The 13,288-nt window shown below is 40.3% G+C and overlaps 1 protein-coding gene and 1 long non-coding RNA gene across 2 annotated transcripts in view; both read left to right on the top strand.

The window, feature by feature from the left end:
- The window catches only part of CNPY1 (canopy FGF signaling regulator 1), a 511,443-nt gene extending 504,826 nt beyond the window's left edge, over positions 1-6,617 (top strand). Inside the window, exon 6 of the mRNA XM_078663256.1 lies at positions 6,480-6,617. Coding sequence (XP_078519382.1) covers positions 6,480-6,493 — 14 coding nt within the window. The 3' untranslated portion in view covers positions 6,494-6,617. The remainder of the gene's footprint in view (positions 1-6,479) is intronic.
- A 256-nt stretch (positions 6,618-6,873) lies between these two features.
- Positions 6,874-11,807, top strand: LOC144785465 (uncharacterized). Its single transcript, XR_013601910.1, has 3 exons — positions 6,874-7,339; positions 7,928-8,029; positions 11,573-11,807. It is a non-coding gene; the product is annotated as an uncharacterized LOC144785465 (long non-coding RNA).
- The last annotated feature ends 1,481 nt before the right edge of the window (positions 11,808-13,288 follow it).

Raw genomic sequence — 13,288 nt, 5'->3', positions numbered from 1 at the left:
CTGACTTCAATGAACTTCAACTTAGCAATGTTCTCCGGAGGAGTCTTAAGAAACATTGGGGAATCCTTACAGCTGACAAAACACTCACCCCACACATTACTAGTCAACCTCAAATTACTTTTAGGAGAGGCAAGACCTTGCGAAATAGATTGAGCCCCACGGTACCCAGAATTAAGGGAACAGAATCTTGTTTGAGTTCCCCAAACAAAGGTTTTTTCAAATGTGGATTTTGTGGAGTATGCCGGTTGTGACAACAAAAATTATGACATTCGAACAAATATCAACTGTCTAACCAAATTCGTAGTCTACATTATTGAATGTAGATGTGGACTCCAGTACGTAGGCAGTACGATCAGGAGCCTGAAAGACAGAATTGGGGAACATGTCAGAGCCCTATTACAACAGGACGCCAGATATCCTGTAGCGACTTACGCGAGCATATGCCAGGCTCAAGGCCCTAAGAAAGAGTTTGTTTTCTTTGGTATAGATCATATCCCTGTAAACATCAGAGGTGGTAATAGGAAATTACGGTTGAGACGCGCAGAGGCGCTCTGGAATATGAGGTTACATACGGTTGGGCGGGGACTCAACTGTGATTCAGAGATGCAGTTCTTTTTAGGCGATTAGGATTATGATCTATAACCCGTCTTGTTTGCTTGAGAGCACAAACTATGACGTTCAGATTCAGGGTCCATTAGATTAATTTCTTGTCTGCAAATATCTTGATGAGCAAGTCAACTTAGAGGACCCATGAGAGAACATATACATTGCACCAATTGGATGCACCTCTGAGAGTAGATGTTGTGAACTCTCATGTGTAACTTAGTTGGGGGAATTTCGTCACAGTATATATTTTGTCTTATAAATATGACATCAACTCACTGTTGTTGATATGTAATTGCACTTATTCCATGCTGTTTGAAACTTATTTGAAACTGTTCTGTCCTTCAGCAACCCTATTCGTACTGATCATTCTGGCCTTTTGAGGTTTATTTGGTGTTTTTCTGTCCTGAAATGTTCACTTGGTGTCCATAATGTTGGGGTCGGTTATAGTATTTGGACCCCAGTTACTTCATATTACGGTCTGGCTTTGAGCAGGTTGAGATATATTGGCCTCTCATACGACCTATGATAAGATTAGGGACGGTTACCTTTTGCCTTCATATTCCCACTCTTGAATTTATACACTTCAATTGCAGTTAACACTCGATATTGATTTTAACTTAAACCATATGCGATCACGATGTATAATTGATTATTTTGCTCTCCCGGCAATTTTACATGATATACTGCATATTTTGGATATTTGAATATTCACCCGTAATATAGAAATTGTACATAATCTGTGTTTCAATCACTACTGTAACACGAGGGTAGCACACACCTGACACCATATTGAAGCATTCCGGTTAGTGTTTCAGTCTTTTACACGTTTTTGTTTACTTAGACCCCACTTTCCGTTTGAAACCCGATTCACTTCCGGGTTTTGGACGCCAGTAGCGCGAGGGCCATTCTGCCAAAGGTAGGAATACCGGTCTGGAGAGTTTTTAATAGAACACCGTTTTGGTGAAAAGGTTATGGTTATAATGTATTTATAATAAAGACTAATGGTGGGTAATTACTTGGTTTCTTTGTAGGATTTCGTAACACACGCACCCGTGGTTATGCTTTTGTTATTCAGGAAATCTTATCCATTGGATATATACGGACTCAAGTGATACTTTTGAGCGACAAGATTGCATATTGGCTTTTCAGATCGAGGATTTGAGAAAACCGGGTAAGCCAGACCTGTGTCACACATCATGGCATCCTACATTGAGGGGACGTTGATGTTACATTGTCTTAGGAATAATGTGTATGTTGGCTGATGGCATTTATACTTTGATCTTAGTCGAAAATAAGGACTTGTGGAATATCGTGTCCACATTATGACTCGTGAGGTTTTACATCATTAAGCCACAATTGTAATTTCGATAACAATATGATAGCACTTGGTGGCTGTAATGAACTTGGCTTTTATTGAGGGTTGACTTTATATAGTATGATATATGTTTTAGAGTGTGAGTAGACTTACACACCTCAGGGTTAAGATTTACTGAAATCTTGACCCCTATATTTTACAGTGGCGACAGATTCCATGATTTTACAACATAAGGTTACCCTTCCGGGTTGGAATTATCTCCGGAAATTGGGTAAGTTTCACCTTGGATGTTTCAATTTCTGGAAATTAGGGAAGTGTAGTTGTGAAGATTTTAAGAGATTAATTTCTTTCTCTTGATTTTCCTCCCCTCTTCTCTCTTTTCTTTCCTTCTTTTATCCTTCCTTCAAATGGGACTAGCCTAGATATTGACATTTCAGCAATCAAGGTTCCATAATATTTGATTTAATTGTGTACAACGTGTTTCTTTCTGTGGTGGCCAGCATTGTTTGAATAATTTTAATTAATGTTGGTTTGGTGCACATAGACAATGGTATTTCCGTTAGAATTGCGACACGGGTGATGCATGACTCTTGTCCACTATACTCATTTATAACAACCTTACAATGAGATAACACATTATGTTTTAAATTTGGAGAAGTTGGAAACTTTTGTACTATCAACTTCTGAGGGGTTCCACATAAGGAGGTGTCCTTCGACTAAAATGTCACTTTTGGTATAGAGTCTATAACGTAGTACTCTTTGATTTGTAATCACAGGAGTGAGACTTAGGTCATTCCTTTTGTATTTTCCAGCCCTGAAGAGCTGTAGTTTCTGTTTATGTACAGTCCTACAACGAAACACGTGTCGGCTGGTTGTATATAAATTGTCCTATCTGATGACCAAATAAAAGGAGAGACACACGAACCTCCAATGAAAACGACGCTGGACAAGATTTTCTTTTTGTGCTAATTCGAATTTATTGTCACATTGATGTTGTGATTCCTTTTGAGTGCGCAGGATTTTGTACTTAAATTATTTATTCATAGTCTACTTCGTTTCCTATTTACATGCCTGTGTGTATATTCAGTATCTGCGTGGGATTGAATAATAAGACCGTCTCATATTCCCACAAGAAATCTGCTTTAATTAAGTCCTAACTAAATCATAAGTAGATTCATCCTCACTCTTTCCCCTCTCCTGTGGCTTGGTGTTTTACAGAGCACCTTTTCCAAATTCAATTTTAAGCTAAACTTCCTACCTGCGCCATGTGTGACTCCGACTCAGATGACGCTACCGCTCCTACTCCTAATATAGATAATGAAGCCTTCATGATTGAGACCCTGAGTCAGGTCATGTCCTCCGAAAGGTCACTCCCTATTGAAGAAGATGAGATAACAGAATTCTTGAATGACAATATTTCTGAAATAAGGGGTAAAAAACTAAAGAAAAATAAAAACATTGATCAAATAACCCCTAAGAGCACATTGGGGGGTCCTAGCACCTCATCTAATCGTGGAGGTCGTAGCACCTCAATTAATAATGGAGGTATTTGCACCTCGAACTCCCATGGGTCTTCAACACCGTCATGGGATTCATGATAGACTTTACAGAAACCCCTACACAAACCTCTTTCCCGATACACATCCCTCTCTCTCTGGGTCAACAGAAAATAGTAGAGGAGGATGATGATGATGAATTCTTTATTGTATGATTACCTAAAAGTATCCATGCTTTAGAAAGGAGCGATAATAGAGGTTCCACTGGAAGCCTTGAGATTTATAAACACTCTCTTTCTCGAGCAAAAAAAAGGACAAGGGTTGGAGACCTGTGATAAATGTAAGACAACTAAACAAATACTTGGTTTACTGGCACTTCAAGATGGAGGGCATCCACCTTCTGAGAGATCTACTATAATTAGAGGGAGACTCGCTACTCAAACTGGACTAAAAGAGACGCTTATTTTACCATCCCACTGGCTACAATCCACCAACCCTTTCTCTAATTCATGTGAAAAAACCACCTATACCAATTTCAGGCTCTTCCTTTAGGACTATATTCTGCCCTTTGGTGTTTCAAGGTCATGAGAGTAATCGCCTCATCCCTAAGACAAAGAGGTATTCGCCTGATCATATACTTAGATGACATCCTTATAATGTCCCAAGACCTTCCACAAATAGTCCAAGACCTGAAGACTGTTATGGACCTCCTACAAAGCTTAGGCTTCATCATAAACAAAGAGAAATCAATTATGGCTCCTTCCAGAACTCTGGAGTGCCTAGGTTTCACGGTAGATACATTGAAATGTCTCCTTTTACTCCCTTCCAAAAAAGTAACCAAAATAAGAAAGGAAATAAGACATGTCCTGAAACAAGAAAATCTGTCTCTGAGGGAGCTACCCAGAATACTGGGTCTCCTCTCCTCCTCCATCCAAGACATCTTTCCGGGCCCCCTAAACTATTGGGCCCTCCAAAGGGTAAAAGCGAGAGCCCTAAGATCCGGCCTTTGGTACGGGGATTGCATTACGCAAGATAAGGAAGCCAAATCGGAACTAGCCTAGTGGCTCGAAAACCTAGATGCATGGAATGGCAAAGCAATCTTTGGTTCAATACCAGAGTTTGTTTTAGAATCGGACGCAAGCCTTCATAGCTGGGGAGCTTACTTTCTCAAAAATAACACCAGTGGTATCTGGTTACAAGAGGATTCCTCTCATCACATAAATTACTTGGAACTAACAGCTGGTCTTTATGCCTTGATGCGCTTCAGACATTGTATTCAAGGCAGATCAGTCATCTTAAAGATAGACAACATGTCCGCGGTAGCCTATTTAAACCGTATTGGGAGGTACAAAATCCGCGGACCTATCGAACTTAGCGAAAAAACTTTGGATGTTCTGTCTGGAACACAAGATCGCTCTCAAAGTGGAACACCTCCCGGGGAAAATGAACATCTCTGCGGACTGGAACTCGAGGTTCCTGTTAGATCACAGCGATTGGAAACTCAATGTTTCCGTGTTCAGATCCTTGAACAAAATTTGAGGAACCTTAGAGATAGACCTCTTTGCGAGCAGACTAACCTTTCAATTGGAGAACTACTTCAGCTGGATGCCCAACCCGGGTGCTCTGGCAGTAAACGCCTTCCTACAGTCTTGGAAAGCAGTCAAAGCATACACCTTCCCTCCCTTTGCCATGATCCAGAGAGTTCTACAGAAAGTGAAACAGGACCAGTCCTACCTTGTCCTAATAACTCCCTTCTGGCCATCTCAGGCCTGGTTCCCCACCACTCTAGAAGTAGCTTGCAACCCCCGCCTTCTTAATTCCTACCCAAGAGACTCTTCTAACTGACTTAGATGGAGGAGCCCCCCCCCCCTAATTCAGACCGGGAGTTTAACCCTTTTTTCCTGGAGAGTGTCAGGAGATCCAATTAAATCTCAGGGCTTTCGTCAACAGCTGCAACTCTCCTTGTAGAGTCTTGTGCCCCAGGCACTCATTACAGATATAACAACATATGGAGAAGCTGGGTACTTTGTTGCCTGGAAAGGAACCTGGATTCCTTGGAGACACCTATTGTTAACATAGTAAACTTCCTTGTTGAACAGTTTGAAAGAGGTCTCAGCTATAGAACTATCAACTGCTATAGATCGGCTATCTCTGCTGGCCATGTCCTTGTCAACTGTAAAACGGTAGGTAAAAATGTCATTGTTTGCAGAGTAATTAAAATCGTTCGTCTAAGAAGACCTCCTAAACCCAAATACGACAGTCTCTGGGGCGTTAAGCTAATTCTAGATCTGTTCACTAACTTGCCGGATAATACTCTTCTGAATTGATGAATCTTTCCATCAAGCTTGCAACTCTGCTATGCCTAATCTCCTGCTGATGTTTTCTGTTGTCAAAGCCCTAGACATCACCTATAGATCCTATAACATGTTTGGTGTCAAATTCGAGTTATATATAAGAACTAAGACTGTGTCTGATTCAATCTTTTATCCTAGTTTTGAATTATGCCCAAAACTTTGTGTAGTAGATTGCATGAGAGAGTATGATCGCAGAATATCTGGCCTTCGTGCCCAGGGTGTAATCCAGTTACTTATATCCTTTGTTAAACCCCATACACTTATAACCTCAACCTCTATTGCCAGATGGATTAAAACTGTCATGAATTTAGCAGGTATTGGCTTAAAGAAATGTCAAGCTCACTCTCTTAAAGGTGCTATGGCCAGTAAATCTCTCTGGTCTGGAGGTAAGTTGGATGATTGCACTATTGCAAACCTATCGAACACATGTCTGATGTAGTCTTACATAGCTACCAGCATGCATCATGTAGCCTCCGTTCTTGTAATGAAATTGCGATTCTCCTATTACCATGACTAGAGAATCTGGATTTCATTAAAGACACAGAGGCTAACATTATCCTACCCCGCCCCTGATTGTCAGGGACATACAGTGAATATAAGGTTTATTACTATTACCTCTGTTAGAAAAATCTTATAATTCATTTAATAACTTGTTAAATTTGTCACCATGTGTTTTTCCTGGAGGTATTAATTTCTCTCTCTTTTCAGGTAACCCTTCATGACTGTGAGGCCTCTGACCTTTGGATTCTCCTTTGTTTATCTTTCTCCATCGGGCTGACCACATGAAAATCGTTTAGAAGCTTTACAAATGTTTGACTTATTCACTTCTTCAACACATTTAAAAGAGGCAGATTGTTGATGGTTCATGCCTTTTATCGATTCATAATGTTCTGTTCTGGAACCTTCTTATATTGTGATGTATGCGGCTGCTTGGACTGCATTAAAAGAAATATGCATAATGTTAGCCTCTGTGTCTTTAATGAAATCCAGATTCTCTAGTCATGGTAATAGAAGAATCGCAATTCTGGGATAAACTTCTTTGATAATATCTCATTGAATAAGGAGTTAGAATGTCAGACCACAACTCAGGATTCGCTTTAAAAATGGCATTTTCGGAGGCCATTTGGAACCGGCACTCCGTTAGATCTGACCCCCTAAGCATATTAATTACCTGATCCTCATTTGTTAACTCCATTAACTGGATTGATCCTGAAGATGAGCTAAAACACAGCAAAGTAGGGTGACATTTTATCTCAGTACTCTTTTTCTGATGGACATTTAACATAGTGAAGGTCGATTCATTCAGCTGTACTCCTTGAAATTTAGTTCGGACACCGTACAGATCAGATATAAAGTTGTCCCAGGCAGACTCAGAAATATTGCCACTAACAAATCTTTTATAGGGTATGACGAGCTGTTTATCTGACTTATGCTTGTATCCTCCCAGCTAGAATGCTCAAAACCTGAATTGGAAGGTTGCACTGCTGGTCGCATCTGAGGTCTTTTACACAGAAGAGACGGTTGGCTGTTGCCAAGATTGGTAACTGTAGAAATAGAAATTGTTTGAGGTAATTCTATGATGTTTAATTGAGCAGAGGTGTTGTTATCAAAATGTCCACTGATAGTGGTAGCAATTGTTTGATGGAGATCTAAGGTGTTTAATTGTACAGAGGTAGTAGTTGTTGGTGTTGTGTTGCCATTTAATATGTTTTGAATGTCGTTTGCTGTATTTTGATTGGACGCCATAGATACCTTAAATGCCGTTTTTGACGATACACACGAGCTCATAACTTTCTTTGAGGATAGCACCTCTTCCTGTTTACTATCTCCAAGATGTTTAATAGGCAGATTTCCTTGATATTGATTTTGTGTAACATCGCCTGTCTCCTCTACTGGAGATTTAGACTGTCGATTATCAAGAATAATCGGTTTGAAAATTGGGTAGTTACCATGTAGCCTATCAGTTGACATTGCATAATTTACTGGTCTATGACGTTATTTCGTACCTAACATAGCCTTTTCCTAGCCTATTTTGTTAGCCCTTTTACCTTTGACCAAGTTGATGAGCTTTTGGTATGTAAAAAATGAATGTTTTCACTTTCTTGCTTCATTACTAATGGCATATCTTCTCCTTCGTCCTGTTTGTCAATCATCAGATCAGCTGTGTCAAGTATGCCTTCTCCATGCGCATATTATCACTGAAGGCCTGCTGAGCGACTTGAATGATCAGATCCTCCTGAAATTGACTTGTTTCCAAGGTGACTGCAGATTTTGGGCAATGTGTGTCAATGGGATTTTGACTTCATCCACACGGTTGTGTAAAATTTTAGGCAGATCTGCAACCTTATCTATGATATGTGCACAATTAGAGGTGGTTGATTGGTTATTTACACCTGATGGGGCCTTAACTTAATTAGTCGATGTGTGTAGTTTAGAGTCTAACCCTGCAAAATAGAGGGCAAGAGTATTAATCAATTCTACTTGGATATTCAGCTTGTCTGAATTAAAATGTAATGCAGCCGTTATCACAAATAATAGTATTTAACATGTTCCCCCAAACACCTGAGTGAGCCTGTGAGAGAACTTTTGGGGAGTAATTATACACAGAACAGCTTTCATCTTATTTTGCTAGGAGAAAAAGATCGGCTGACTTAAATGAGGTATCACCTTCGACCCATCGCAGTTTTCAAAGATTATTTTCTGCGGTTTAAGGGTCGAATTTAAATCAAACTGATCTCTTACAGTATTCATAACTGGGCTAATGGGATCAACTCCAGATTTCTTTTTAGAGCCTGTTCCCCCTTGAACTCTCTGTATGTTTCCATACCCTTTGCCCTTGTTTCTTCTCGTGGTAGCCTTAGCACTGACCGCTCAGTGGATAAAAGACTCCTGTTGGATTGAGTCCAGGACAATGCCTGGAGACAATATGATAGATTTTTCCATTGACGGATCAGGACATATTGATGCATGGACATCGTCACTAGGGGAACAGCAACATTCCATACATTTTTTGTTTAAATCTGTTTGTTGAAGTTTGTTTTACAAGCTTAATACATTGTTAGAATAGTCAGAGCAGCATTTTACTTGGTATAAACAGTAGCATAGAGACGTGGTATGATAGCGTGATCTACCTTGCAGTGTATTCATCCTTTGCCAGAATCGACAAAATGTTTGCAAGTCCTATCACTTACTGCAGTGATAATTTGAGCTTTACGATTTCGGACAAGTTATGTGCTGTAATCAACAGTTCGCATCAATAGGGCCACCTCATGTATCTAGCAACAAACAGATGAATTGAGTAGAAAGAAAAGGTAACAACAACAAGAATCCCTGGCATTTCCTCCACCCTCCTCAAAGTTTCACACATATAAAGTAATGAATTATTGTGCGCGTAGAGGTACTATGATCACCTGGTAGCCTGGAACCACGTATGGGACTTGTAGTTAGCAACCCATACTGCCCCAGCAGTATGGGTGTACTGTATCGTCTGATTGCTGCGGTGGCGAGTTTGTATCTGATGTGGTGGCCGACTGAACAGCAGTCCATAAGTCAACTAGAATAGTATCCCAGTTGGATGCTGTAGGGTGTTTGCGGAGCCCTTAATTGTCCTTTCTATGTAGGGCGATGCTCTCCGTCTGAGCCCAAGCCAAAACGGACAGCGTCCAAGCCAAAACGGACAGCGTCCAAGCCGCGAACAATGGGTGCTTCTGTGATTTCCATCTACAAGTGATGAGGCGCTGGCCATTGTCAGCCCTAGCTCTAGGAAGCGATGTGACCTTGTTTTTCTTAGTCCTGCAATAGAGACCAAGAATGCACATCCCCCAGGTGTGCAACCCCAAATGTACCGTGCAGGCAGGCAACTATGCAGTGACTCCCTGTCAGTAGTGTTGTAGATGCCGACATCTCCAGAGCATGGATAAAAAGTCTGTGTATACTCAAGAGCAACAGGGTCAGGTGGCATCTCTACGCCGGAAATATCGGTTTATTTTGCTGAGGTGAGGTATGCCATGTGCACTATGTAGTATTTTATTACATGAAATCTGGCATTGCGGGGGACCTGTACTGGGCTCTGTAGCAGCGTCTCCCATTCCCTATCAGTGCAGGGGCGTGCCGCCGTCTCTTCTCACTTGTGGCGAAGGGGGTGAGCAGGGGGACAGTATAACATTTTTTCATTGTCTCCCTTTAAAGATTTGTTCCTGATGATGAAGTGATCCATGGTTGGCAACTGAATGATGGGATGTTCCCTGGATTGCAATGTACTTGAGCTTTAATAGTCATCAATGAACATGGACCAAGCAAAGGAGCTGAAGGTGTTTGATTTTCTGCTGTCTCTTTGCAGTTGATGTCAACATCCTTATAATCAACTGATGTCATACCAACAGAGTGGATTAAACCATTAGTTGCTGTTGTTTGAAATCCCCTGGATATGACACAGACGTATTAGTAGAATTTGATAGCATTCCTCCCGCTTCAGAGCTTTTTCCAGAACATGTAAAATAATCCAAAATAGAGGACTTTGTTTGCTGGGTATAAACTAAATGAGTCGAAAACGCAGATCTTATGCTCTGATAGTATATTATGGAGGGATGAGCAGGTAGTTAGAGAGGTGACCTATTTGGGCATACAAATCCGAGTCTACATGCCTAAGCTGATGGATGCAAATTGGAATTTACTTATTCAGAAAGTGAAAGCCTCCGTGGATAGGTGGGAGCGTTTGTATTTTACAGTAACTGGACGCTGTAATATTATTAACATGAATGTCCTTCCCAAAGTTCTCTATTTATTTCGGTCAATACCTCTGGAAGTTTCAAAGGCTAGGTTACAACACCTGCAATCAATTTGTGGGAAATTCATATGGAGTCCGGGTAGGCCCAGGTGCACGATGAGATTTATGACCTTATCGCTTGAGAGAGGGGGCCTTGCGGTCCCTGATTTTGCATTATATTTTGTAACATGTTTTTTGTTGAAAATGCGGGTGTTAATTACTGGGGAAGGTGCTGTTAACAACACCACGGCACCCACAATTTTTGAAATCCTTATTGGCCCAATCGCCAGACAATGTTTATTCATTGAACTGGACGGCAGCTACTTTGAACGTACAAAATTGAAAGTATTGCACAGTGCGTTTAAAGTGTGGAAATCTATTCGCAAGTTGAAGACATTGGGGAAAATGTCATATTATACCCCCCCCCCGAATGCGTTAAAACATTTACCAGGAATATTTGGGGATAATATCTCTCGAAGCTGGAGAAAGAAAGGCATTAGGCATCTCGGGGATCTGTACTCTGCTAACGGACTATGTAAATCATTTGATGAATTCGTTTTTCAATATGGTCTTCCCAGGGTACAGTTTTTTAAATTCTTCCAAATTAGAGATTTTTTATTTCGGATCAATGTTAATATTCGACCTGATGCTGTTGTAGAGGGGGTCAGACGACAGCTTAAAATAGGAGCCTTATACCAACTTTTGCTTTCTGGAAGGCCAGACGATCTTGATAGGTATAATAGGAAATGGTCTGAGGGTCTGGGAGACCCAGACATTGGGTTTAAAGAACTGATAGTTATGTCCAGAGAATCATTAATGTCCGCAAATTTGAAAATTCAGTTTTTAAGACTTTATTTGATTTATATTATACCCCCGCACGGATGGCTAAGTGGGGGAATGGGTATGATGGGAAATGTTTTCGTTGTGGGGAGGATGAAGCGGACAGTATTTATATTTTCTTATAATTCATTTAATAACTTGTTAAATTTGTCACCATGTGTTTTTCCTGGAGGTATTAATTTCTCTCTCTTTTCAGGTAACCCTTCATGACTGTGAGGCCTCTGACCTTTGGATTCTCCTTTGTTTATCTTTCTCCATCGGGCTGACCACATGAAAATCGTTTAGAAGCTTTACAAATGTTTGACTTATTCACTTCTTCACCACATTTAAAAGAGGCAGATTGTTGATGGTTCATGCCTTTTATCGATTCATAATGTTCTGTTCTGGAACCTTCTTATATTGTGATGTATGCGGCTGCTTGGACTGCATTAAAAGAAATATGCATAATGTTAGCCTCTGTGTCTTTAATGAAATCCAGATTCTCTAGTCATGGTAATAGAAGAATCGCAATTCTGGGATAAACTTCTTTGATAATATCTCATTGAATAAGGAGTTAGAATGTCAGACCACAACTCAGGATTCGCTTTAAAAATGGCATTTTCGGAGGCCATTTGGAACCGGCACTCCGTTAGATCTGACCCCCTAAGCATATTAATTACCTGATCCTCATTTGTTAACTCCATTAACTGGATTGATCCTGAAGATGAGCTAAAACACAGCAAAGTAGGGTGACATTTTATCTCAGTACTCTTTTTCTGATGGACATTTAACATAGTGAAGGTCGATTCATTCAGCTGTACTCCTTGAAATTTAGTTCGGACACCGTACAGATCAGATATAAAGTTGTCCCAGGCAGACTCAGAAATATTGCCACTAACAAATCTTTTATAGGGTATGACGAGCTGTTTATCTGACTTATGCTTGTATCCTCCCAGCTAGAATGCTCAAAGCCTGAATTGGAAGGTTGCACTGCTGGTCGCATCTGAGGTCTTTTACACAGAAGAGACGGTTGGCTGTTGCCAAGATTGGTAACTGTAGAAATAGAAATTGTTTGAGGTAATTCTATGATGTTTAATTGAGCAGAGGTGTTGTTATCAAAATGTCCACTGATAGTGGTAGCAATTGTTTGATGGAGATCTAAGGTGTTTAATTGTACAGAGGTAGTAGTTGTTGGTGTTGTGTTGCCATTTAATATGTTTTGAATGTCGTTTGCTGTATTTTGATTGGACGCCATAGATACCTTAAATGCCGTTTTTGACGATACACACAAGCTCATAACTTTCTTTGAGGATAGCACCTCTTCCTGTTTACTATCTCCAAGATGTTTAATAGGCAGATTTCCTTGATATTGATTTTGTGTAACATCGCCTGTCTCCTCTACTGGAGATTTAGACTGTCGATTATCAAGAATAATCGGTTTGAAAATTGGGTAGTTACCATGTAGCCTATCAGTTGACATTGCATAATTTACTGGTCTATGACGTTATTTCGTACCTAACATAGCCTTTTCCTAGCCTATTTTGTTAGCCCTTTTACCTTTGACCAAGTTGATGAGCTTTTGGTATGTAAAAAATGAATGTTTTCACTTTCTTGCTTCATTACTAATGGCATATCTTCTCCTTCGTCCTGTTTGTCAATCATCAGATCAGCTGTGTCAAGTATGCCTTCTCCATGCGCATATTATCACTGAAGGCCTGCTGAGCGACTTGAATGATCAGATCCTCCTGAAATTGACTTGTTTCCAAGGTGACTGCAGATTTTGGGCAATGTGTGTCAATGGGATTTTGACTTCATCCACACGGTTGTGTAAAATTTTAGGCAGATCTGCAACCTTATCTATGATATGTGCACAATTAGAGGTGGTTAATTGGTTATTTACACCTGATGGGGCCTTAACTTAATTAGTCGATGT

This window comes from Lissotriton helveticus, chromosome 10 (genome assembly GCF_964261635.1).
Source record: "Lissotriton helveticus chromosome 10, aLisHel1.1, whole genome shotgun sequence".
In the NCBI taxonomy this organism is placed as follows: domain Eukaryota; kingdom Metazoa; phylum Chordata; class Amphibia; order Caudata; family Salamandridae; genus Lissotriton; species Lissotriton helveticus.
This window is presented reverse-complemented; position numbering and strand designations above follow the sequence as displayed.